This window comes from Prionailurus viverrinus, chromosome B2 (genome assembly GCF_022837055.1).
Source record: "Prionailurus viverrinus isolate Anna chromosome B2, UM_Priviv_1.0, whole genome shotgun sequence".
NCBI classification, from domain to species: domain Eukaryota; kingdom Metazoa; phylum Chordata; class Mammalia; order Carnivora; family Felidae; genus Prionailurus; species Prionailurus viverrinus.
The window spans coordinates 31,487,520-31,513,810 of NC_062565.1; the positions used below are offsets into that span (position 1 = coordinate 31,487,520).

Below are 26,291 nucleotides of genomic sequence, written 5' to 3' on the forward strand. Positions count from 1 at the left end.
GCAGAGGCTGGGCAGACAGGCAGACCCACTGTGGACCTGGCTCTGAAATGTTGTTTTCATTGTTGTGGTGGTGTTGTTAAGTAAGCTCTAATGAAGTCAGGACTCTGAGATTAAGAGTCATATGCTTCACCACTGAGCCAGCCAGGCGCCCCTATTCCTCCACTCATTTTAATGGGTTTTGTCCTTCTAAGCTTAGATCTTAAAGAACATAGGCTAGAGGTGGCAATGAAAGAAAATATGAAGGCTAATTTTCTGCTGGGATCACAGTTGTAGAAATGTGAGGGGTAGCATCCTCCATCATATCCTCATTTCTGCTATGAGTAAATCAACGAGCAATGAAGGATCTCCAAGTAGCCCATAGTTCCTGACAAAGTAGTGACCTTGAATTCACCATCTGACTCCATCAATTAATTATTTATTGCTGGACCACTCTGGCAATCCCATTCTGAATAGAGCCTAGAAAGGAATGATAAAACATTCAAAAAACAAAGAGACACCTTACTAGAATAAAAAAATACCTTAGGGCAGGAATTAGCCTTACTAATCACTTTATCTCTACAGCTGACCGCAGTGCATTATACAGATAAAATATCTTATAAATATCCTGTTTATGAATCTATTCCTCTATTTCATAAATGTTTATTGATCAACTAATATATGTCACTTTTTGTGAGGACACACACACACACACACACACACACACAATCACTGCCCTAATGGAACTGAAAGTCTCTAGTTTCCTCCAGTCCTCTCCTTTAAATTGAGATCCATCCAATCTGTACATCTCTTCTGAGAGTCCCCATGCTTTTCATGACTACGACCAGCTACCTATGCATCAGGAGTGTCAGGGAACATGATCCTTGATGGCCAACCCATCCATCAGCCACAGTGATGGCTCAATGATTGGGGTGTTTTAGTCAAGCCACCAATCATTCTCCTTCCCCATGATTTTCCCAAGTGGCATTGGAACTGAGAAAATAAATTAATCCCCAATTTGGTGAGCTAAAGAAAAACAGGTTTCTTAATACATAGTGAAAGAATGTGACTGATAAAAAACACATTTTCTTGAGACCTTCCTAGGGAAAACCTATATGTTTATATATAGGGCTGGCACAAGTACATAAAACTAACAAGCAAAAAGACTGATCAGGAAGGAAGACAAAAAATAAATAAATAAAGGGATAGTTAACTTTCAGACTTTATTAGACAAAACATTTTAAATTATATTAGATCACAATAGAGTAACATTAAAAATATTTTAAGGCAAAACTAACATATCTACTAATAAGTTTGTCTTCAAAATATAGAGTATATCAGGGTATATTAATGTACCAAAAATGGTAAGTCATTGGCCAAACCCTACAGAATGTACAACACAAAAAGTGAACCCTGATGTGAACCCTACCTATGAACTGTAGTTGGAAATAATGCATCAATATCAATTCATCTGTTGTAACAAATGTACTACACCAGTGCAAGGTATTAATAGTAGAGGAAATTGTGAGGAAAGAGAGGAGGGATATGAGAATGCTCTGAATTTTCCATTCAATTTTGTAGTAAAACTAAAACAGCTCTTAAAAAAATAAAATTTTTTAACAGTAAAAAGGAATGAAGTACTGGTACATGATACAACATGGATGAACCTTAAAAACACTATGCTAAGTAAAAAAAAAAAAAAAAAGAAAGAAAGAAAAAAAAGCCAGACACTAAAAACAAAATCCATATATTTTACAATTCCATTTATATGAAATATCTAGTATAGGCAAATTCATAGGGACAGAAAGTAGATTCATGAGATTAGTGGTTTCCAAAGGCTGGGGAGAGGAGAATATGGATAGTGACTGCTTAATCGTTATAGAGTTTTCTTCTGGAACAATATTCTGGAACTGGATGCTGAAGATGACTGCACAAAATTATGAAGGCATAAATACCACTGAATTGTATACTTTAAAATGGCTAAAAGAATAAGTTTTGTGTTATGTGTATTTCACAACTGAAAAATTTAAAACTAAGTAATATAAATGTGTAAATACCAGTGGGAGAATAATACATAGTTTCAAACATAAATGTATGACTTAAAAAAAAAACAGAGAAAAAAATACTATGAGCCAAAAGAGACTCTCCAGGATGCAACAAATGAATGATTTTCAAAGAACAGTGATTACTGTGATGGCTGTCATCCTAAAAAACAGCAGAGTGTCATTAGTAGGTATTCCTCATTGTCACTTCAGAAGACTTTAAGACTTTTTCCAAGTCTTCCCTTTTCCAGAGTCTTTCCTCTTCCACATGTAGCTTCTCTTCTTTAGTTCATTATGACTTTAAAAAAAATTTTGCGGGGCGCCTGGGTGGCGCAGTCGGTTAAGCGTCCGACTTCAGCCAGGTCACGATCTCGCGGTCCGGGAGTTCGAGCCCCGCGTCAGGCTCTGGGCTGATGGCTCAGAGCCTGGAGCCTGTTTCCGATTCTGTGTGTCCCTCTCTCTCTGCCCCTCCCCCGTTCATGCTCTGTCTCTCTCTGTCCCAAAAATAAATAAACGTTGAAAAAAAATTTTTGCTATGTGTTGCATTTATCGCTTATGTATATTTATCTTGGAATTATAAATTTTAATTGTGCACTTTTTTTACTCTAAAAATAAAACTTATATCTTCATATACATGGCACAATGAATTTTTCTTTTTTTTTTTCCTTTTATTGTTAAATAATTGACATATATCACTATATAAGAGTAAGGTCCACGGCATGATGATTCATTTTGTATATATTGTGGAAATGTTTACCACACTAGGTTTAGTTAACATCTATCATCTCATATAGATACAATGAAAAGAAATTAATTTTTTTCTTGGACTAGAATTTCTTTTACTTAAAATTTTTTTTATTGGAGGAAAGTTGACACACAATGTTACATTAATTTCAGGTTTACAACATAGTGATTCAACAAGTCTGTATATTATGCTATGCTCACCATATGTCACCATACAATACTATTGTAATATTATTGACTGTATTACCTATGCTGTACCTTTAATTTTTGTACTTATTCATTCCATAGCTGGAAGCCTATGTCTCCCACTCCCCTTCACCCATTTTGCTCATACCCCTACCCCTTCTCTATGGTAACCATCAGTTTGTTCTCTGTATTCATAGATCTGATTCTGCTTTTTGTTTATTTATTCATTTGTTTTGCTTTTGGATTCCACACATAAATTAAATCATATGGCATTTGTCTTGGACTAGAATTTCTGAAAAATTTTTTCACTCCAAGTTCTCTATTAACTTTTTGAAAAAGTCTGGAACAGGAATTCCACATTTCATATGATATTCAAGATTATATCTCAGTTATCATATTGTTCTCTTTCCATTTAGCTGTATTTTCTCTTACTCTTTTCAACAGTATTTTTCATTTACTTAGCCCCACTTGGAAAATTGTCACCTTCGTAAAGAAACATATCAAATAACAATTCCTTGCATTTCCTCCTTTGCCCTAATTGCATTTCCCATTGGATTTTCTAAGAATCTTTGGTCATCACATATCAGGTTGTGATGAGTGGCAGGATATCAGACAGCTTGGGAGAGGATAGTTCTCTGAAGGATCAGTCTCCAGATCAGATTTGAAGCCAGACTGACATTAAAGCATCTTGATTTGGTAGCTTGACGATGGTGTGAAACCTTTCAAGCAGCTGGTAAAAGGAGAAGAGCTGGGACTTAGAATATAATCCTTGTTTCCAGAATCCAAGGTTGTTATTTCCCTTGGAGATGTTGCAAAATTTCATGGGTGCAGGAAAGATGTCAGGAGAACCCACATTAAAGGATCAAAGAATGAAAATGAAGGAGTGTAGTTTCAGAGAAGAAAACTTGGGAAAAAGTGTAGATAGAGCACTTGTTGGTCATATTATAAAAGGAAAGGTATCCAGAGGCTCTTCAAGGGAGATTCTGACCCATCCTTGAGCCATGGAGAGGACGCTTGGAAGAAAGGTAAGGGCCCCGTACTGGTTTCTATAGTGACTCATTGCCTGAACACATTCTCAGGTAACACAGGGATGACTCCTTTGCTACATTATCCTTGGCAACACCTGAGACCCATACTGTCTTGTCCCCAACCTCCACCTCACAGTACCACTTCCCTCACATGAGCCCCTCCTGGCTTGGCACATTGAGCAAGTTGTCAAATCTCCATAGGATGTATGGCTGCATGAGTGTTCAGGGGTCACATGCTTGTTCTCCTCAGAAAGTATCATTCTGGGTGAGCTCTATTTGGATCCAATGTCATGTTCATTATAGAGAAAGAAAATCCATTATGATAATAATCAATGTGGAGTATTTTAAAATATAAATTTCATTACATTAACATCCAAACAGGCAAACCAAAGTTACAGTGACATAAGAAATTTGAAGTGAAGAAACTTTATAGGGCACAAAAAACAATCTCTATGTCAACACATAAGGGCCCTTTATCCACAGAACAAGAACCACCAATAAGTGAGTCACCATATTTTTAAAGATCTTAGTGAAATGTTCATGCCAACAGAACCTCAGTCAAGTCTCAGCTATCAGTCTTGAAAGCATAGATGACTATGCTACTTTTTTCATCCTCTCCTTAACTAGATCACTTGGGAATGTTCATAGTGGGATCCAATTATTGTCTTTTAATTCTTTTGCTACTTGTAAACTCTGATATCAGTCAATACCAATCCTCCATTACATGAACGTAAAACCATGGACCTTATGTTTCATTAATTACTGAATGTTCACTGAAAGCCTCCCCTATGCGGTTGCTGAAAAGAGAGGCTAGGGAAAGTGCACAGCAAGGTTCCCATTACAAAGTATGCTCCATACCATTTCTATTTACCTGACTTACCTTTTTTATAGCTCTTCCTCATGACCAGGCCTACAGCTGCAGCAAGAAGCAATCCACAAATAAGCACTGTCTTCCATGAATAAGTCATCATAGACTCTAAAATGGAAAACCCATAAGCTCATTAAGTCATGAACCCGGGAAAATTCAAAGATTGTTCTTTTTATCTGAACAACTCCTGGGCTAGAAAGGAGGATGAGAAGTGGGTCTCTCAAGGAGATAGCTGGTCAGTTCCTCCCTGCTCTGCAGAAGCTGAGGAGAGACCCAAAGTTTATGCTAGCTTTATTGTTTGCTCCTGTCAGAAATACACACACACACACACACACACACACACGCACACATTTCTTTCCCTTCTCTTTTCCAATTATATCACCATCGCTGGAGTAATGAGGGTAACAAAAGGATAAAATTATTTAATCCACAGGCATGAAGATGATGTTAAGGAAAACTAGTTTCTAATTCTGAAGACAATCCACAATAAAGAAAAAAGAACACCAAGAGTGATATTGTTTTTACATCAGAAGAAAAGACTTTGTCCTTAGAGTAACAGTAGAGTCAATTCTTAAAAGTTAGTGTATACACAACAATATAACCTTAGGACTTTAGTCAAGGGATATCTATAGGATCTCCAGGTGTCCTGAAGACCAGTTTTGCAAGAGATAGTGGAGATTTTATCAGAGAGAATAAAATAAAAATTAAAATATGGTAGAGCAATAAAATAAGTAAGTCTGCATTTGTCTTCATATTTATTTTCCACAGTTGAGAGGAACACATGGAGTCACCAACCTGAGAGAGAAAAAGTTGCCATTTTCTCCTCACCAAGAAGGGGGTTGCTAATGGAGCAGGTTACATTCACAATAAAGCTGTTTGTGACCAATAGAGATGTCTTCACATGGAAAAGCCCATGACTTCCCTGAGTCAGAACCTCTGAAAATGATGGTATTATCTTTGCTTCCATGTCCTTCCACTGCACATGGGGCTTTGGGAACCACCCTTCTGAACTGCACATCAACTCTATTTCTCCATCCTTCTGTCCTATTATGGTAATCAGCGGGGAAGAACCTAGACCTGGGGAATAAAGATCAAGGAACAAAACCTCAAGTATCTGCCAAGTGGTTATATGGCCAGTAACTTCACTGAGAAGAAAGAGCTTGGCAAGTCAAAGGTTTGGGAAGAGAACAAAGCTTATAGTGGAATTATATTCCACTGAGAGATGACATTGGCTGGAGTGGTTTATTGTTTTGTTTTTTATTTTTTGTCTTCCTAAATTCAATCCTCAGGGAGAGTCAGAGGAACAATAAATTTTAAATCCAATCTTTTCTGTATCTGTGAACAAAATAAGTTTGACCATGACACAAATCTCATGGACAGGATAAAAGAAAATGATTAAGAGAATATTCTTAAAGATCAAGATTTTAGAAATATGTGTGTCCAGTGGCAGAAAATGATGGAGTCCATTTAACTTCTCAACGTGTGCCCCTATGGATATGTCATGAATATGTTTATGAACGGGGACACAAAATCAATGAGGGAAACAAATCACTTATCTAAGATGTCGACCTGTGTCTTCAATGGCATTTGCTAACCTTGAAAAATCAATTCTAACTCACAATATAAGCAGTGGGAAATTATCATTCAGGGAGTGATTTTGTCTTTCCTCTTCCATCCTGCCAATTCTGTTGATACTTATTATTTTAACTGATACGTGGATCTAGTTTAATCTTCGCATAGTTATACTTCCTAGTAACTACACATTTTTCCAGAATTTTAATAACACTCTGTGAAATAATTAGTTTTGTGTAAAGTTATGGAGTAAAATTCTCCAATTTTAGTAAACATGTGGTCATTTTATGGAGATCCTGGTAAGTGCACAGATTTTATACCCAGAGAATTAAATCTGGTTCATTTGAGTTTGTGAACTTATAAGTATGTACTACAGTTCCTGTGCATCAGAGTGTTCAATATAAATTTGACAAATGACTGGTCATTCAGAAAATTTCAGGTACCAGGGAAATTTCCAGGAACTAGCATGTTAAAGCAGTAGGAACAGAGGTTGAAACCAAAACATCTGGAATCCTTACCTACTATCTTCAGATCCAAACTGGCCTCCTGGTAGACACCATCTTTTTCAAAACGGCACCGGTACTGCCCATTATCTGACGTTGTGGCATTGTGTATCTGCAGGGTCAGTCTCCCCTCATTGATGGCATCACTCACCAAGGCTGTCCTCCCTCTATATTCTGTCATCTGCTCTTCAGTCACATGTTCCCCATCCGCATACACATAAACAGCAGGATAATGGTGTGATTGGAGCCACCTCACCTCCATGCTTTGTGCATTAGTCTTGGGGGACAGACAACAGGTTAGTTGTATGTCTTCTCCCACTCTGACAAGGATGGGCTGGGAAGGTCCAATCACTTTTAAGGAAGCTATGAAATACAGCAGACAAAACACAATGAAAGAAACAAAATGAAACAAATAGTGCCATCAGTAAGAACATCTCCAGTGGTGTTTAGAACCCATGGGCATCCCAGGGAAGCTGTGAGGCACAAGGTCATCCTTTAGAGAGGGGGAAGTTTGGTGGAATCAGGATAGAGGCTGTCCCTGTCCAAGGTAGAACCATCCCATGATGTGTGTCAGTCTGAAAAAAAAAAAAAAGAACTACTAATGGAACCCACACCTGCCCTTACTTATAATTTTATTCAGATTACACCCCAATAAAATAATTTTGCAATTACTACTTCTAGAATAAAATTAGTATTTTATCACTTCACATCTATATGACCTCTTTAAACTACTCAATCTGTGTATGCCTCAGTTTCTTAAACTGTAAAATAAGTATATCACTATCAAAATAATAAGATTGTTCTGGAGTTATACACAAAAATCTATATAAACCTCTTGGATGATCAAACAATGTGAGTGGAGGCATGCAGACCATGAGACTCAAGGGCACCGTAACCATTCTTTCTGTCTTGATAATGAGAAGGGATAAGAATGAGTGTCAGGTGGATTTTTAGTAATGAAATATCAAGAAACCTTCCCCTGGTTTGATTTTTATAACACCTTATAAGGTGTTATATTTTAGTTCCCTGAGGTCCCACATATGTGGAATTCTAAACACACATCAGGTTCAATGTCATCAGATTATTTTGCGAAGCATTATAAGATCAAGAATTGGGGAGGTTGTTAAAATACAAAACATAAAACAACAACAAATACACAAAAGAGTCCTAATCCTCCCATTGTGAAAATGGGAGATATTCTCTGGTGGCTTTCCCGGACCCAAGCTATGTTACACTTTCAGTTCATCAGGCTCTGACCATGCCAGTTTTGCTTTGTTCTAAATTGAGAGTCAACCTTTTCTATCAAGTGGTAAAAAATGTTTTCACATAGGTTGTGATCATTTATAATAGAAATACAGGCATAAATTCGTGTATTGTCTGGATGGGAGTCAATGGCAAAAATGTCCTCATTATGTAATTAGCCAAAATCTGCCAGGTACTTCTTTAGAAAGGAAACTTTCTGTCAACACAATCCTAATTTTCAGATTATTCCTTTCTATTCTAGCTAAAATTTGACTCCCAATTATTTCCAGCATTTTGTTTTCTTTATCCTTCAATTTTACCTAAAATAATATTATCTCCATTGCATATATATCTTTTAAAATCTTAAGGGAGAAGTAGGAGTCAGAAAAAATGAACTAGGGGTTAGTCTGCTGCTCTTTCTCTATCCATGTATTTTACAGTAAATTGCTTAATAAAACAGACGATTTCCTTATCTCTATTACCCATATGAGTAGGTGTATCATACATATATGAAACTCCTGTTTTTCCAATATCCAAGTAAAAAATAAAGTTTAAAGTGCAGGAAAAAAAATCATGTAGTGCAATCAGTTAATAATTGATATTCTACTAGAATACAAGTTCCTTGTGAGAAGCTCTGCATAATTCCCTTTCTCTATATAGTTTTGTCCATACCCTTCCACACAATTTGTGATGACATATGTTGTTTTGTTTTATGTGGTGGTATTGTATGTATGTTACTGAAATGCCCTCTGAATATTCACTGAAAATTAAATATTCTCTGGAGAGTGCAGTTTACTGCATAATACACCAATTCCTTAAAACCTGATAATCCCATCATATGTCATGTAATCCTCTTTCAATCAGCATATTCAATTAAGTGAAATATATATATATATATTGATATTATATAATATTAAGTTAATTATATCATATCATATCCAGACTCTTAGGGCCTGACACTACATTAGAGATTAAATTCAACACGTTCATTCTGAAGATGAGGAAAATAGAGACCAATGATCACCAACCCTCAAAGCTCCTGGAGGTGCAGCCCTGTAATCCCCACCTGACAGGAAGCCAGGGGAGCTCCATATTTTCTTCAAGTTTTACTGTGGTCCCAGAAGGTCAGCACAACTAGGAACAGCACAACATCAGATTGCATTTTGTGTGCTGGGTCTGCAATGGACATGTCAAATAGATTCAGATAACTTGGAGGAGTGACTCTTTACCTAAAGTCTTCCTGGGGGACAGAGAGAGACATATGCCAACCTGCCCCAAACACTGGCTTGACTTTCTGATCTGTAACTAACAAGTTTTGTTGGTTAAGGTTTCTGACTGCTCATAAGCAGATACCACCCAGGCAGAAAGGGATCTAACTTAGAAGGTAAGACTCACAGGGGTGAAGTTCTCCTCAGATTGTGGCATTACCTTTGACCTTCCCAAGGCCCTTCTCTTTATCTTTATGGCTCAATAGGGTCGAAAGTGTCACACTAGACTCTGGCAGAGATTGAGGTGTGTTTGCCACCATGATTTTCCTCAAAAATTCCTACATAGACTGAAAAGTATGCTTAAGCTCATCTAATGTGCACATAGGCACACACACACACACACACACACACATACATACATTCCTGTAACTGGTGATTTGAGAGAGAGCAGGATATTGATGGAGAAAATAAGTGATACAAGGTCATATGCATCTGGGCAGGGAGCAGGCTGGTTATCATGGTTTGGGAGAAGACATCACAGAAAGGAGGAAGATGGTAAGGAAGTAAAGGAAAAACTGAAAGAGACTCAAATATCAGTTGGTTACTTTTTAAACCATTTATCTTTATCTTAGGTACAGTAAAATAATAATACTGCAGTCCAACTACTAAGTAAAAAAAAGAAACAGAAAAACAGGAAATGATTGATTGACCCAGCACATTGTTCCAGCCTGATCTGGGAAAGTAATGGCTCCCATCCAATAGTGATGAGGCTCCCATCCACTGGGGTGAGGAGAAGGTGCAGAAACCATAGCAGGCCAGAGGGTTAAGGTGATGGGTAGTGACTTCCAGTTACCATGACACTGCCCCTTCACACTAAAATATTTTAAAAGGACCTCCAGAGCCCCACCGCCTGTCCTATACCATTCCTTAGACACAAAGGAATGGTGTCTAAGGACACCACCCTTTCCTCCAGTCAAATAGAGCAGAGATTATGTCTGTGCCCATTACGGGTGTCTATCTGAAGCTCACTGGGGTCCCTGTGAACACTTAAAGTCAAAGGTTACACTGTGCAATGGTGCCTGAAGGAGGCTGTGGAGGCCTGCATTTGGCTAGTCACCTTTGGTAGTAACTGAACTTGATACTTGGTAAAGTCGTGCCTCAGTTTCTCATCTGGATCACGAGCTGTCATGGTAGCTCCTGCTGGCTTTGTCCAGGGATTACCACTTTCCTTTGGGGAGGCAAAGTCTTTTCTACATTTGTGCATCCAATGTCTACTTACCTAGCTCATTCTGGAGTTTCTCTGTAAAAAGAATGAAAATAATATATTAAAGAATTTGATCTAAGGAAAGGAGAGAAACTATTAAAAGAAAAGAAAAAAGAAAAGAAAAGAAAAGAAAAGGAAAAGAAAACAAAAAAGTTATACTTTGAATTGAAAAGCTGAATTTATAAAAAAGAAATTAAATGCAGAAAAATATTCTTTCCCATAGATCATTTTGTGACCCAGCTGTGTTTCCTTTTTTTTGCACACACACAAAAAATTGTTTGTTTTTCCTGATATTTAACATATTGAAATTTAATATCTTATAAAAATAATACATATTCTTCTTATAAGTGCATGGAAAGTATAAAAATATATGGGCATACACAATTATTACCTCAAATTCCAAACTGACAGATTAAACATATATATAAAGCATTTATATATATATAAAGCATGCAATATATATATTCAGCTCCTTTTAACATTCACATGTGGGGGCCCCTGGGTGGCTCAGTCGGTTAAGGGGCTGACTTCAGCTCAGGTTATGATCTCACAGTTTGTGGGTTCGAGGCCTACGTCAGGCTCTGTGCTGACAGCTCAGAGCCTGGAGCCTGCTTTGGATTCTGTGTCTCCCTCTCTCTGCCCCTCCCCTGCTCACACTCTGTCTCTCATTCTCAAAAATAAATAAACATTTTAAAAAAGACAAAAAAAATTCACATGTAATGTTTACTTTAAATTCTTTCACATATCCATTTATATGAGTAAGAATAACTATATCTTAATATCTAAATATAAGAAAGTGTCCCAAAGTCTTAGTGCTGTTTTAAGTTATTTAAAAGCCATTATTCTTCACATGATTGTAAATGTTTATAGATAGATAGATACGTAAGTAGGTAGATAGGTATAATCTTCATCATTAATAGTCCATCATGAGGATTTTTCAACCATTAAAATCATTTGAAAATATCATTTTGCATCAATACTATAATTTATAATAACATAAGACACAACACTCCACTGTTGTATTGTGCCTTTTTTGCTGTTTTTGTTGCTATTTATAAATAAGGTTATAGATAAGATGCTATTATGTAAATAGTTGTCTCCATCTCTGATAATCATCACATGATAGGTTTCCAGAAGTAATTGGCACAATGTGGCATAGGAAAACATTTTAATTGAAAGAATATAGTTTTATTTTCTTTGTCACGTGATGCATACTTGTGAGTAAAGAAAATTAATTCAAAAAGAAAAGGTAGAACTTGAAAATAACTGGAATATCATTCACAATAGCTATTCAATCAAAATATTCAATCAAAATTCCAACCATTAATAGTTTATACCTTTTAATACATATTATTAAATTTTAGATATTTTCCTTGATAAAAAGAATATTCAGTGCTAAGGAACAGTCCCTTGAACCTTTCTTGTTAATCTGAGCACATTAGTACTAGAGGCAGAGCTCTGACCTGGAATGGAGATGACTGAGCTCTTCTCCTCATTGAGGATAGGGTTGTGGATGAAGCAGGACACGGTCTCCAAAGAGGCATTCCTCACCACAAGAGTGGCTTCCACATAGAACAGGCCGTTCTCATCTTGGATGGAATGCTCGGAGACAGACAGCAACTTCTTTCCTGTGGCATCTTCCCAATAGACCTGGGGCTCTGGGAACCAGCCTTTTGCAGTGCACACAAGCTGGACTCCACTTTCTATAGGTCCCTCCATGTGGATGTAAGGGGAAGATCCCACACCTGTGGAAGGAAGACACAGCCCTGAGGCCTGGAACCCAGGGAGGCACAAATCATAGAAACTGAGATCCCAGTGACATGGCTTATAGGGAGGCGGCAAGAGTTCATAGGTCTGGGGAGCAAGAAGTAGTCCAAAATCTTCTTCGCATTCAAACTGGAGTTCATATTCACTTTGTTCTCCAGTCTGGATGTATAAACTTTAGCATACGTATTTTTCTTCAGATCCAAACAGAGGAGAATAGAGAAAGGGACATAACGACATTTTGCTTATGTCACTAGTACTGCCAGGAAAGATGTGTCATAATTTATTCATTGAGCTTCCCAATGCCACAAACTCTGTCCGACATTTTAGATGATACCTTGACTCTGATTAATTAGAATGTTTAATAAGTATAAAGCCAGAAATCATCTACATGGGGACTATTCTTGCTCCTTGGGGAGCAAGTAGATAACCTGCACATGTAGAATGGGATGCCCCATGAGGAGCTCTTGTTTCTAAATCTTCCTTCCAGTAAATGGGAAAATGTTTTTGAGAAATCCCAGTTATATGTAATCATGAAATTCTTTCTTTATCCAACATCACTCTCAAACCCAAACAAAGGGGTCCCCATAGATAATTCTGACTCTATCACTTGCTGGGGGAAAGAGACTCACTCCCTTCACCTAGAGCCCTAGGAAATGTGTGGCTTATTTTCAAAGGTTCCTGATAGTGAACAGCTGCCTCCCTCTCTTCACATCTCAGAAATAATATGCTCTTTCATCCATCTTCAATCACCTAGAACATAAAAATAATGATCGTAGTTGTAGGTATTAAGAAAAAACAGTGTTAGGGAACATTTTTAGCGTGAGTCAGAGATGGTAACATCTCCAGAGAACTATTTCCCTGAGAAGATAAGTGGATTTGCCTGATTTTCTCATTAGCATATGAGGGAGTTATTCCTGTCAGGGAACCATATGATTATTTACTTTTCAGATGCGTGGTTTTTTCCCTAGCACAAATCGTTTGGTCAATCATCCCCTTTTTCTCAACTGTTTCTCACTTTGCTAATACAAGAGCATCACAGTGGGTATGTCCAAATGCGTCTGGAAGTCCTCAATTCATTGAACACTAATATTTGGTAGTCTCCATAAAAGCACAAAGTTCTTAACCACTTTGTTCTCAGCACTAGTTTTCTAACTGGGGGGCATTCCACAATGAAACACAATTTTCACATTTAATTTACTGCATATTGGAGGTCAGATAGAGAACAACCCATTCCATTGAGATATGACTGCTGGGCAATCAGCTAGACTCACTCACTCAGTGATTGACTTACCCTAACACATTGGCCTGATATACCACAAATCTGTGGCTCAGAAAAAACTGTTAATGACCGGATGTCACAGATTGCCATTCCATTGTCAAGAATAGTCAAAACTGTGTAAGTTAAATTTGAGAAGACTGTTTTAGGTGAGCTTGCTTTGAAGACTTCAGAACTATCTGCCTTCGAATGAAGGCATTCCTCTTCAAATGAAGAGGGCTGGGCATTAGGAATTGCCTTGATGATTAGAAGGTAATTCTTCAACTGGCAATAAGCTTACCACAAGTTAATAAAGCTCTCCTTCCAAGACTCTGTCTTTTCCAAGATATTCACCTGCTACTTCAAGCAACAAGCTTGTTTCTTCATAATAGTTCTTCTCTTGGAAGCAGCACCAGTATTGCCCATTATCAGATGGTCGAATGTTGTTTATCTTCAGAGTCACACTTCCCTCAGGAACATCATCCTTTATCCACTCTACCCTTTCTCTGTACTCCTCCATTTGCATCTCAGTCACATCAGCTCCATCCCACTGTGCAAACACAACTGCGTTGGGATCTGAGCGGTACCATGTCATCTTTGTGGGCATCATGGCCCTCTTGGGAAGGATTTGACAGGTGAGTAGAGCATCTTCCCCAATCCTAGCCAGTATAGGATGTGCAGGACCAATCACTCTCCAGCTATCTACAAAACAGAGTGAAAAAGAGGAATTGGGAAATGTCAGTTGGAAGATTAATATGCTTGCTTTGGGATGTCCAACCTATCAAAATGGAGGCACCTGGAGAAGGAAGGGTTTTATTTTCAGTGTTTTAAAGAAATCTAGCATAATATTTGCACATTTTGCTGTTAAAAAGACAATTTTGTGTATTGAGGAGAACATGCAGTTGAAAAAAATTGAGTGTCAGTACTATATCTGTCACCAGCTGTGTGATTTTGGGGGCGAAGCCATTATATCCAGTGAGATTTGAGATTTGGAATCTCAAGTTCTTCTCCTTTAAGATACTAAAGCTACAATTTCTGGGTTGTTTTATTCTCAAATAAGTTAATGTATAAATTGATTTTTCACATTGGGAACATTGTCAGTGATTTATTTTATATTTTATAGTAATTTATTTTATAGTTAGTGATTTTACTCTATACTGTTAATGACTGCTTTCATAATCATTTTTCCTAAAATTTAGGTAATAAATTCATTCATTAGATTTTTCAGCTTTTCAGGATTTCTCTGGTCCTAGGTAAGGAACTGGGATTATTTTTTAACTTTAAACAATTTTTGGTCTGGAGTAGGCAAGATTCCAGTTACTGGAGCTATGTATGTACAATTCAGTTTTTTCAAGGACATTTTGTGGTGGAGTAAGGGCAGTGTTTTGTCTAGAGAGTCTGAGCCTTTTAATCAAATTTTGAGTCAAGTTTGACCTCTTTGTTGTTATCTACAAATTGAAGAGATATTTAATAATTCTATTTGTTATTAAGTTTAATAATCTCATAAGTCATGTTATTATATTCTTTCTTATCCTAAAATGCTCTGGGGCCATTTTCACTTTCTCTGCCACATCCAATCATCCTAAAAAGGAGCTTCAACTCTCTCACTTGCTGATCAATATCAAGTCAAAAATCACTATAGAACTGAATAGAGATGTGCTTGCATTCTTCATTTATGGAATCCAAATATGAAGCTAGATCTGAACTCATTGCATCTAGCTGACGTCTTTTACAGGTTAAGAAATTGCATTACACAGAGGGCAGGGCATCCCCACGTCATATCACATAGTTTCTGGCAGCAATCAGTCTGGTGCCTGTGCCTTCTGGTGCCCTGTCTAATATGTTTTCCACTTCTGCATGCTGCATTTTCCTTGGGCCTCTGACATTTCCCTCTGACACCTAATTTTCATAATCTTTTTTATTTTTTAATTTTTTTAAATATTTATTTTATTTTTGAGACAGGGAGAGACAGAGCATGAACAGGGGAGGGTCAGAGAGAGAGGGAGACACAGAATCCAAAGCAGGCTCCAGGCTCTGAGCGGTCAGCACAGAGCCCGATGCGGGGCTCGAACTCACGGACCGCGAGATCATGACCTGAGCTGAAGTCGGATGCTTAACCGACGGAGCCACCCAGGCGCCCCCATAATCTTTTTTAAAGATACAATTCAGCTACTGAGATTTCAAAATCCATTTCTTGGAAATCTCTTCTATTTCTTGTTTCCAAGTATTTTCATGCTGTTTAATTTATGCTAAGAAGCAGTCGATTGTCTTGTCTCCAAAGTGCTGTCTTGCATGGAAGTAGGAAGGTGGATGAATATCTTAATGCATTCCTGGTAGTATTTTATGTGAAGCCTCATTTAATCCTAAAGTCTGTCCTAGCCTATAAGACACAGATATACTGTTATTCTTATCATAGAGACAAGGAAACTAAGGGAGAAGGTACTCAAGTAACTTCCCAAAGATAGCACAGCTGGAAGTGGAGGACCCTTTCTGGAACATAGATGCTTTGGTTCCTGGATCCCCAGTCCTAATATTGTCCTAGCCCTTTTGACTTGGAACTCTGCATGTTGACTGTATCGCTGGGACATTTGGGCATACAGTAAAAGGAAGAAGGGCATTCATTGTACCTGGCTGCCTCATGGTGAACAGTACGAAGAAGAAAGAGGCAACCACACCAGACAGACTGTATCCTGGAAAATCCACCATTCTCCCTGGAGCAAACACAAGAGAAAAATATGAGTACACTGTCATGGAGCAAACTCACTCTGTGGTTTCCAATAATTACACAGTCACAACAAGGAATCAACATCAACCCCTCCACAATCAAACAAGGAAACGGACTTGACACCATTTCTCTGCAGTTACCGTTCATTTCTGACCCCTTACGTCAGGTGGGGTACTTTAATCAATTTTTTTAGGCCTGAGGGAAGATTTCTGATTGAAATGAAAAGCCCTCCTGAGCTAAAGGGACAATAATATTTCCATGTTTTAAAAAATCTCCTAACGTCCATTTATTCTGAGCATGTAGAAATTTTTTTTAATTTTAATTTTAATTTTTTAAAATTTACATTCAAATTAGTTAGCATATAGTGAAGCAATGATTTCAGGAGTAGATTCCTTAATGCCCCTTACCCATTTAGTCCATCCGCCCTCCCACCACCCCTCCAGCAACCCTCAGTTTCTTCTCCATACTTATGAGTCTTTTATGTTTTGTCCCCCTCCCTGTTTTTATATTATTTTTGTTTCCCTTCCCTTATGTTCACCTATTTTGTCTCTTAAAGTCCTCATATGAGTGAAGTTATATGATTTTTGTCTTTCTCTGACTGACTAATTTCACTTAGCATAATACCCTCCAGTTCCATACAAGTAGTTTCAAATGGCAAGATTTCATTCTTTTTGATTACCAAGTAATACTCCACTGTATATATATACCACAGCTTCTTTATCCATTCATCCATCGATGGACATTTGGGCTCCGCATCCTCACTCTGCAGCCAGGAAGCCATTGCTAGTGCCTTGGGAGAACCCAGGGGCAGGACATGCTTTGGAAAATGAAGGACAGAGTGGTGGAAATAGGGCTACAGAAGGAGACCGCCAAGGAAACCACCCTAAATGGCCTTTCAGTGTCATCTTGAAATACACAGGAATAAGTATAAGAAATAGCGCAACTGCAGAGGTTGGCGAACCCAACATGCCCATTATACCAGCATTATAAAAATACTTCCACAAACTAAAAAGCTTTAAAATTACTAGGACAAAAATAGAAGGCTAGCTTTAGTTCTGAAAACTGAAAAATTCAGGGTGAAAGCAGCATAAGACTCATTCCATCTGATACATCAAATATCTTATTGCTTCACACCAAACTGGAAGAACCTGCTTAGGAGCAACAATAAACTAGTTATTGCTTCTCTTTCTCTTAATGCCAGTTAAGATTCTACAGGGCAGGGAAAGCAACATTCACTCAAATAGAGATTATAAACCAAGTGTTTCCGGAGATGATTTATACTTTATTATGACTGCTCGTTGTTTAAAATGATGCACACTTTCATCTAAAACATCTTTAGGGAGGGGGTGCCTGGCTGGCTCAGTCAGTAAAGTGTCAGACTCTGGCCCAGAACATGCTCTTCGGGCTTGTGACTTCAAGCCCCGATGTGGGCTCTGTGCTGACAACTCAGAGCCTGGAGCCTGCTTCAAATTCTGTGTCTCTGTGTCTCTCTTTCTCTCTTTCTCTCTCTCTGCCCCTCCCCCGATCACACTCTGTCTCTATCTCTCTCAAAAATAAATAAACATTAAAAAAATGTAAATACCTTTAGGGAAACTGATACAAGCCCAGTCACAACATGAAGATCTAAAAGAGCACTCAAGTATCAATATGAAAATGGGGCCAGGTGTTAGAAGACAGCATGGACCATCTGTTGCTCGCTGCTTGAAACATTATCAGTCACTTCCCCTCTGAATGAAGGAGATTGCCTATGCCCCCTCTTGTGAAAAGCAGATATATTTTGTTCCGCCAAGAAAGAGCAAATAAAACCTGTCAAGTTCATGCTAAGCACCATGGCTCAGTCATGTGAACTAAGAAGGACCCGCACTTGCTACGAATCAGTTTATAGATTTGTGTTCCTTTAGCCTTTCACGTTAAAGCAGGGGGGAAACCTACAAATGCAACTTGAAAAAAACTGCCCAAATTAATGAAGCTTTCAAAAAATTTTTAACGTTTATTTATTTCTGAGAGAGAGGGAGAGACAGACCGTGAGTGGGGGAGGGGTAGAGAGAGAGGGAGACACAGAATCCCCAGCAGGCTCCAGACTCCCAGCTGTCAGCACAGAGCCCAACGCAGGTCTGGAAATCACGAACCACGAGATCCTGACCGGAGCTGAAGTCAGATGATTAACTGACTGAGACACCCTGATGCCCCTGAGACTTTTGAAGAGAATGGTGAAAATGTGTCTTAACCTTCACTGGTGCTCAGAGAGAAATTCATGAGCGAGTATAAATGGAGAGAATGACTGCCTTAGACCAGGGTTCTGAATGGGAAAGGTAACAATCTCGCCCTTAGAGAGTCTGGCAATGTCTGCAGAAATTTTTCGTGGTCACAACTGGGGAAGGGGGCACCCGATGAGCTGCTAAACATCATACAATTCACAGGAAAGAATTATCCAACTTAAAATGTCAACAGTGCCGAGGGAAAACACTGTCATGGACCATCTGCTGTCAGTGTGCGGAAAATCTCTGGCAGATTTTTTGTATATAAATACATGGACTTACATTGCAAACTTTAAATTAAAACATTTTTATTACAAGGTTTTTTACATCTCAATTTTACCATTCCAACATAGGCCAGGAATCTTTTGAAATTGCCATTGCTACTAAATATGGTTAACTTTGGTATTCCCAAGAGATGTGGTCTAATTTGTGTATGTATCATCGAATTCTTAAAAGCCTATGTTTCATTTAATTTTCTGGATAAAGTATAAGTATTAAGCTGCAATGATAAATGAGTGATAAGTGGCGGTTTGTGTTGAGGAATTTGGTGAGTAACAATTCCGAATTCTGCGACCTATGTGTGCACTATTAAAATTCACACCAAAGAAAATGACAAATTACTACATATTTGGATCATTAGGGGTTTTTTTTTTTGTTTTGGTTTGGTTTTTTTCAGTAAAAGACCTCAAATGTTAAATTCGCAAAATGCCAAGTAATTACAGTAATTAACTGGTGAGAATAAATTTATTCAGTCCACAAAGTTTGAAGTTTATATATCTATGTAAGTTTTAAAAATAGATATAACTGATGATATGTTACACATTTTTATAGAGGGAAAGCAAGGTAAAATAAGAATTCTAGGAGACAAAGTGACTTTGTGTTTACTTCTATGACCTTGAGAATCTCACTCTATTGTCTTGAACTTCTCCATTCTCTCCTCTCTGATGGAGATACTCATTCCTAACATTTGTTCAGCTGTATCATCGCCACGACAGACAAGTGAGGCCCAGAGACACAAGCACAACATCACGCACAAGTTAATAACGTGATCCTGCTGTTCTGAGTTTAATCTAGTGCCCTCACCCAGCCTGCGGCACAGCAGTACTATGAGGATCACATAAACTACAGCAGGACTTTGAAAAGCACGGAGTTGGGTATGAGTGTCAGATGCAAGTGAAAGGTATTAGGGCAAGCGGCAGAATTTCGCTGTGGGCGCTGACTGTCCACATATCCCATTTCCTCATCTTAGTCGACTTCCCCAACTTCCCCTGGCCATCCTGGCCAGGGACGCAGCAAGCCACTCACGTGTCTCTTTTCTCCTTCAGGGTGAGACTGGGGGCTGCTGGGTCTTCTCAGTTGGTCTCAGGTGTACCCTTCATCCACGTGCAGGTGTCCAAAGGCAGGTCAGGGTCCTGGGGTGCTGACCGGAGGGAGAACTGAGGGACAGCCAGACGGCATGGAGGTGGCCTCGGGTACCCCTGGCTTAGGGTGAAGGGGGATTTGTGCCACTTCACCCAAGCTCAAGGGACAGCCGGGTCCTGGAGGCCCACCCTGAAAATGGATTGCAATCAGAATAGCATTTTCACCTCCTACCAGCTGTAATCCCCGGAAAAGTGAAACTCAGACAAGTGGACTTTGACTGGGTTTAGTTGCAGCCAAAACTGTGACATTAGCACTCCACCAACCCCTGAAAGCCATGGCACTACTACTGGGCCCCATTTGACACACTAAGTGTGCGCTGTCTCCGGCAGATCCTCACACAGCCCCTGGCACTGGTGGTCTGTCCTCACCCTTCCTTCCACCTCCCATATATCAGGGGTCCCCCTCCCCCCCCCCCCCACTTAGTGTCAAGTTTGCACCTAAATGCAGTTTGCTAGGGCTTAGAGTTAGAAGAAAGACTGAATAGCAAATGTCCCATCCTTCGTTTTCCTGGGGAGAAAACAGAGGCCAGAAAGGGATTACCCTCCCCAGCTTCACAGCACCCAGCCAAGGTCTCATATGTGCAAGTTTACTGCTCTTTTCATCTTTGTTCTTTGTCCCTTTTTGCTGAGTCAGATATTGACTCTCAGATCCTAAGGAAATTTAATAAGCTTCTCAACCAAATGCTTGGGCACAAAAATTATAACGATAAAGGCTACAGGCACATTTGGGGGGGGGGGGGTGTGTATTCTTGTTTAGGTTAGATTTTCCTTTAAATTCTCCTAAGTCAGTTTTTTAATCAAAGTACAGGTCCTCCTGGGGTTCTGCAGAGACATTCTCAGGGATTCAGGAATTCTCCAGAATAATTTAAAATTTAATTTTAGATGTTCATTTCAGTATAAAATATAAGCATTTCTGATATTATGATATAACAAGATTTGAGCTGATTTTTTTTTCCCTGGAGTGTCTTCTCCTCCCCTGTTATCATAAGCCCATATTTGGGCACCTAACTTGATGTTGTTACCTCTAATATAAGATTTTTTACCCTTCATCCTTCAGTGTAGATGAAGAGTCTTTCCACTGTGGAGAATGAGAGCTTCGAAGAAGAGAGAAAAATAATTAAACATTGCCAAGCATCTCTTTACTCTTTCTATGTATCTGTTAGGTAAATGTGGCAAGTGCCCCACTTTACCTCTGGTTCCCAGAATGGCTGCTGTGCCACAGACTTCCCTCTCCCAAAATAACACGGAAGCAGCAAAGGAAAGTCACCCAAGGTAAGAAGAGGTAGGCCTTGTAAGGCTCAAATATTGGAAGGAATCTTGCTACCTAAAATGCTGGCGTGGAATGATATAGCAAGAGGAGAGTGATGTGAAAAGAATAGTCATCATCAAGGCATATAGTGGGAGTCAATGGTGGAAATTTGAGGACAACCTTCCATACCAACACTGCATCATCCTTACCTCAGGACTTAGAAATAACCCTGGGAAGATGTCTGTTTTTAAATGATTAATTCTTGTGAATGCCACTGAGTTTCACTTGCAATTATTAGCTTAATTCCTCTACTATAAGACATAATAGTGCTTGACATAAAGGTTAGGATCAGTAAGTAAACAGAAAATTTTTTACACCGAAATTTGCGGTGTGAAAATATTCTACCCATTGCACATATTCTGTATCATCTCGATATAGATTGTTGGGATTCTCCCAGGAGTCTTTAGCACCCATTTTATACATTTTGTTTATGGTCAGTCTCAGTAGTAGTAACTGCCAACTTGAGGAAGCTTATTTAAATGTTTGTGCATTTCTTCTCAAAAAACCCTTACATATGCTTTCTCAAGGGCCTACCAGTTTGGAAGTAAGAACTGTGTCCTGAATTATTATGTGAACTATGGATGTCCATTTTGTGTAGGGATATGTTGACATGTGGGAGAAACAGGAAGCACTGAGGAGACTAAGCATCTGGGACCAAGCAAGGATCCCAGAGAGGGCGGGAGGGAGAACAGAAGGAAAGGAGAGTCATGCATCTACCTGGTCACCAGAGGGCAGCAGAGACACACTCACTATTAGGCCTTCAAGGGCTTTTCTTCAACACATGATTCACTCAGCTGTTTCTTCCTCCAAATGCTGCTGTCATTCACGACTCCCTCAGCCAGTATGATAAAAGGAGCCCTGAGCTTAGGATGTCTGAGATTTTAACTCTGGTTTTGCTATAAATTTGGATAAGCTTTACTTTGGATAAGTCTCTTTTGGGGGCTTCAATTTCCTTAGCTTTAAAATAAGGATAAGGATAATACGTGCACTACTCATGTTAAAATATTCCTAAAAGGGTAATGTGAGAATATAATCATGACATACAATTCCTATTTCGGTATAGGTTTCATTATTGGGAGTGGAGTTGTGGAAAAAAGGGAGACTACAACAGTAGAGGAGATGAGAAATGACAAGAAAGGAGTAATGTAAGAGGAGTCAGGAGCCTTGTTAAGAATTTGGAGACATTCAGGTGATGACCATCAGCTCCTATTCTTGGGGCTCCTAATGGAAACCTTTTTTGAGAATTGTCAGGTCAACTCACCAGAAAGATAATTTATTTCACGGAGTCCCATAGCAATGGGTCTTATAAATATAGAGTTCTTTCCAGGAAAAGAAAGAAAAATAATCAATTCTTATATTCTGGTGATATACCAATATATCATTTCATAGTCTTCTTGGTCTTCTCTCCGATTGGAGGGGAGACGGCACTGGCAGAGCCCTAAGATCCCACCCAGAAGATGGCTTCCCCAGAGCACTGATGGGGAGCTGCTGCTCAGAAGCGGAGCGTGGCCTCTCTTCACAAGTTCAATGGGCACTTTGGGAAGGGGGGGTGTGGTCCTTCTCTGTCCCCCTCCTCCATCACCCTTTAAACTTGGGAACAACAACAGACAAGAAAGTGTGACTGTCATTATTGCTGTTTAGAAGAAGCCTGAGGCTTTGAAATAATGTTTTACAGTAATATTTCTTGTATTTGTTCCTCTTGAAAATGTATTTTTCTGACACAAGATAGAAGATAATTGGCTTTGAGAGGAGGAATGGTTCCCTCACTTTAAAGTAATATTTGAGGCTTAAATGATGAATTCAGGCTGCCCATTACAGGATCAGTAAGGATGGAGGTCTACAGGGGGCCATGTGTGCAGAAGGAAGCTGACTAAATAGAAGCATGTCAACAACCCTGACCTCTGGGAAGCTTGCACCCCACAGTGGTGTGTTCCAAGGTATAAATAGCCTGAGGATTAACTCAAGCCCTGATGGAATAGAAACAAGCTCTTCTGTGTTCATGACTATACTGGAGTCCCTCTGTGATACCTCAGGTCCATCAAGATGAAGGTGGTATGAGAATAAACTGTCAGGAAACAGCTAGGAGGGCTCCTTGGTATGTATGACTCTCCTCATCCTACCTACCTTATCCAGTGTCGTTTTGGCCTCATCAGGGGACACAATGGACATGGAATTGTGGCAAGCTCTCCTGAGACCTCTAGGGCTTAGGACTGTGACAATGTTCCATCAAATGATAGGGAGCAGAGTATTGTCATCTAGACAAGGAAGGCAAAGAATCAGTGGCAAAGTGAGATCTTATGGATTGAATAGTCATTGAGAGAGGAATGAAGATTGTGATTCCTAAAGTTCATGCCACAAGAATAGAGTAACTGCAGTTGCCTCAAGGACTCTTGTCCAGATGCAGCTTTCCTAGCAAAATCTCCTCACATTATAGATTTGCTACCAGAAGTCAGTAGAATTTTTTAAAAAGCAGTAGAACTTCTTCAGAGTGGTACTTGAAATACCCAAACGTTTAGGGATGGGGCACTGGGGGAATTCCTAGCTCTGACGGACCTACAGTCTGAAAGCTGTTAGTACTGTCAGACCAATAACTGTCTCTGAATCCAAAACATGTCTGAAAAACCAATTCCTCTCACATTTAAAAAAGTTTAATGCACTTTTAAATTTAATTTTACCAAAAAGTTACATAAGTGTAGAAACAATCACTAATAGCAACCATGATTTTTTGAAAATGATAAAAATTACAATAAATTGATTCCACTGTGGGGGTTAGCTCGTAGGAGTGAAGTGCCAAGAAGAGCTACAAGCACGGGTGAAACTCACACCAGCTGACTAGCAAACCAGAGCCGATGCTGCACTTGGGGAATCAGGAAAATCACGAATGTGTGTTAATGCACTTCCACTCCTCCCAGGACCCCAGAGGGTGCACTCACAGAGATAGCCAGGCATGGCTATCTACCTACCAACTCACCCCCCCCCCCCCCCCCCCCGCATTTGCACCCTCTTGCCCTGCCAAACTTCTCGGGTTCTTGTATTCCACCCTCCATGCCACTCTGAAGCAGGCTACTGTAGTTCCTCATGTCACCGGTAGATGGCAGGTTTGTCAAGAACGGGGATTTCAGCAGGCTCAACGACTATGGAGTGAGGGAGGCTGTACAGAGTTGCGTCCTAAAACATCCCAGATTTTAACTTCCAACCTCTTCTTTTCATAAATTGTGTGGAACGGGGCAAGTGTAGGAAACTTGCTGCTGCCCAATATGCTTCAGTCTCCTCAGGGCCTCAGCAGAATTGGTGACTGAAGATGGGGATCATGAAGAAACATCTAAATAAGCGGAGATTAACAATGCGGGGGGGGGGGGGGGGCGGGAGGGGGAGGGGTTCAGCAGTGGTTGGAGAAATTAGGCACCTTTCCATGGTAAGTTCTATCTTTTGCTCCAGTACTGCCGCACTTTCTTTCTGGAACCAGTTCTAGCTTCTGACTTCCGTTGCAGCTCCTGCTGCTCCCATTACCAGTAGCTGCAGAGCATGGCCCAAAGTCTTCTATCTGAAGACCTTCTGCTTCACGTCCCTTCCCTCGTTGGCTACTTTTAACAGCCGCACTATGCTGTATTGTGTGACAGTCCTCCATTTGTTCAACCAGTCACTTGTAATGGGTACCTGGATTGTTTTCAGTCTTTTCCTGTTGCACATAATTTTGCATGAAAAGCTCCACATGCACCTTGGGCAGCTGTCACTGTAGTAGGCTGAGAAGCAATAAAACAAAATAAGTAAGAGAGATGGCAGACAACTTTGTCAGGAATAGTGGAGCTCCCTCAAACCCTAGCATGCACCCTGGCACATTGGGGCCAATCTTAGAGTCAGTTTTTTTCATGGACTATGGACTCTGACTTTCTGCACCAATATTGCTCCAATTTGCCAAAGCCACTTACCTTAACATTTGCTGAGCATGTGGGTAGTGCCACCTTCCTTCTTAGATTTCAGGGGTGAAAGATGCCTCCAGAACTTGAATACTATCCAAAGAACAGGCCTCTCTCCTAGGGAAACTCACAACAAGGTACCAAACCCTTCACAAAAGAAAAAGAGAATGTATGTCTGAGTCTCCCATCTCTTCTCCAGTGTCTCTTGCTTTGTGGTACTGGATCCCTGGTGACATCTATTCTTACAATTTCAGATTTGAGGTCTGAGCAGGCTGGGTGGGGACGGGAGCCATCAGCAGCCCTATCACCTCCCTTCCTTCTAATCTCACCACCAGCCGTTGCACATTCATCCTGGCTTGAAACTTTATCTTTGTACCTTTGCTAGGTGGGAGCCAGCTTACAGCAGATGTTCTGAGTCTGTGCAGTTTGATTAAGTACCTGATTGTCACGTTGACTTTCCCTCTTGGTCTCCAGACACACATACCAAGCTCTGCATAAAAAAGCAGGTATGAGTTTCTAGCTGCTGGCTATGACCATCCATTGCTTTGCCATCTTGTCCATGGCAAAGACAGGTGCTGTAGCTGGATATGTGGACTTCTTTCCCCACACATGACATCAATTTCACAAAAGCTTGACAGAAATTCTCCCAAGCTGCAATAGGAAAGGAGTGCTATTGAAACCAACCTGGTGCACACGAGGACAGTATAATCAGTGCCTGATTGTTTAATGATGCACTGTTGTTTAATAATTATGCTTGTGCATGATCCATGTGTGGCATGGTGCAAGCAGAAATGAATGGAACATGCCACCACCATGCATGTGGGGTCACCATCAGGACTCACACCAGGGGCTGTTAAAGCTCCTACCCAAGACTAGATCTTCCGAATGATGGACAATACATGCCCAAAGGGATAAGGGGCAGATGCACCCCAATGTTTATAACAACGCTATTAACAATAGCCAAATTATGGAAAGAGCTAAAATGTCCATTAACTAATGAATGGAA

General features: G+C 39.7%; 1 protein-coding gene across 1 annotated transcript; it reads right to left on the reverse strand.

Moving 5' to 3' along the window:
- Positions 1-415: 415 nt before the first annotated feature.
- Positions 416-16,361, reverse strand: BTNL2 (butyrophilin like 2). The gene is made up of 8 exons (XM_047860351.1): positions 16,283-16,361; positions 14,010-14,357; positions 12,097-12,378; positions 10,649-10,669; positions 6,935-7,282; positions 5,640-5,921; positions 4,857-4,952; positions 416-456 (listed from the first exon to the last, which is right to left on the reverse strand). The coding sequence occupies exons 1-8, from the start codon at positions 16,359-16,361 to the stop codon at positions 416-418; spliced, it is 1,497 nt and encodes a 498-aa protein (XP_047716307.1).
- Positions 16,362-26,291: the final 9,930 nt, after the last annotated feature.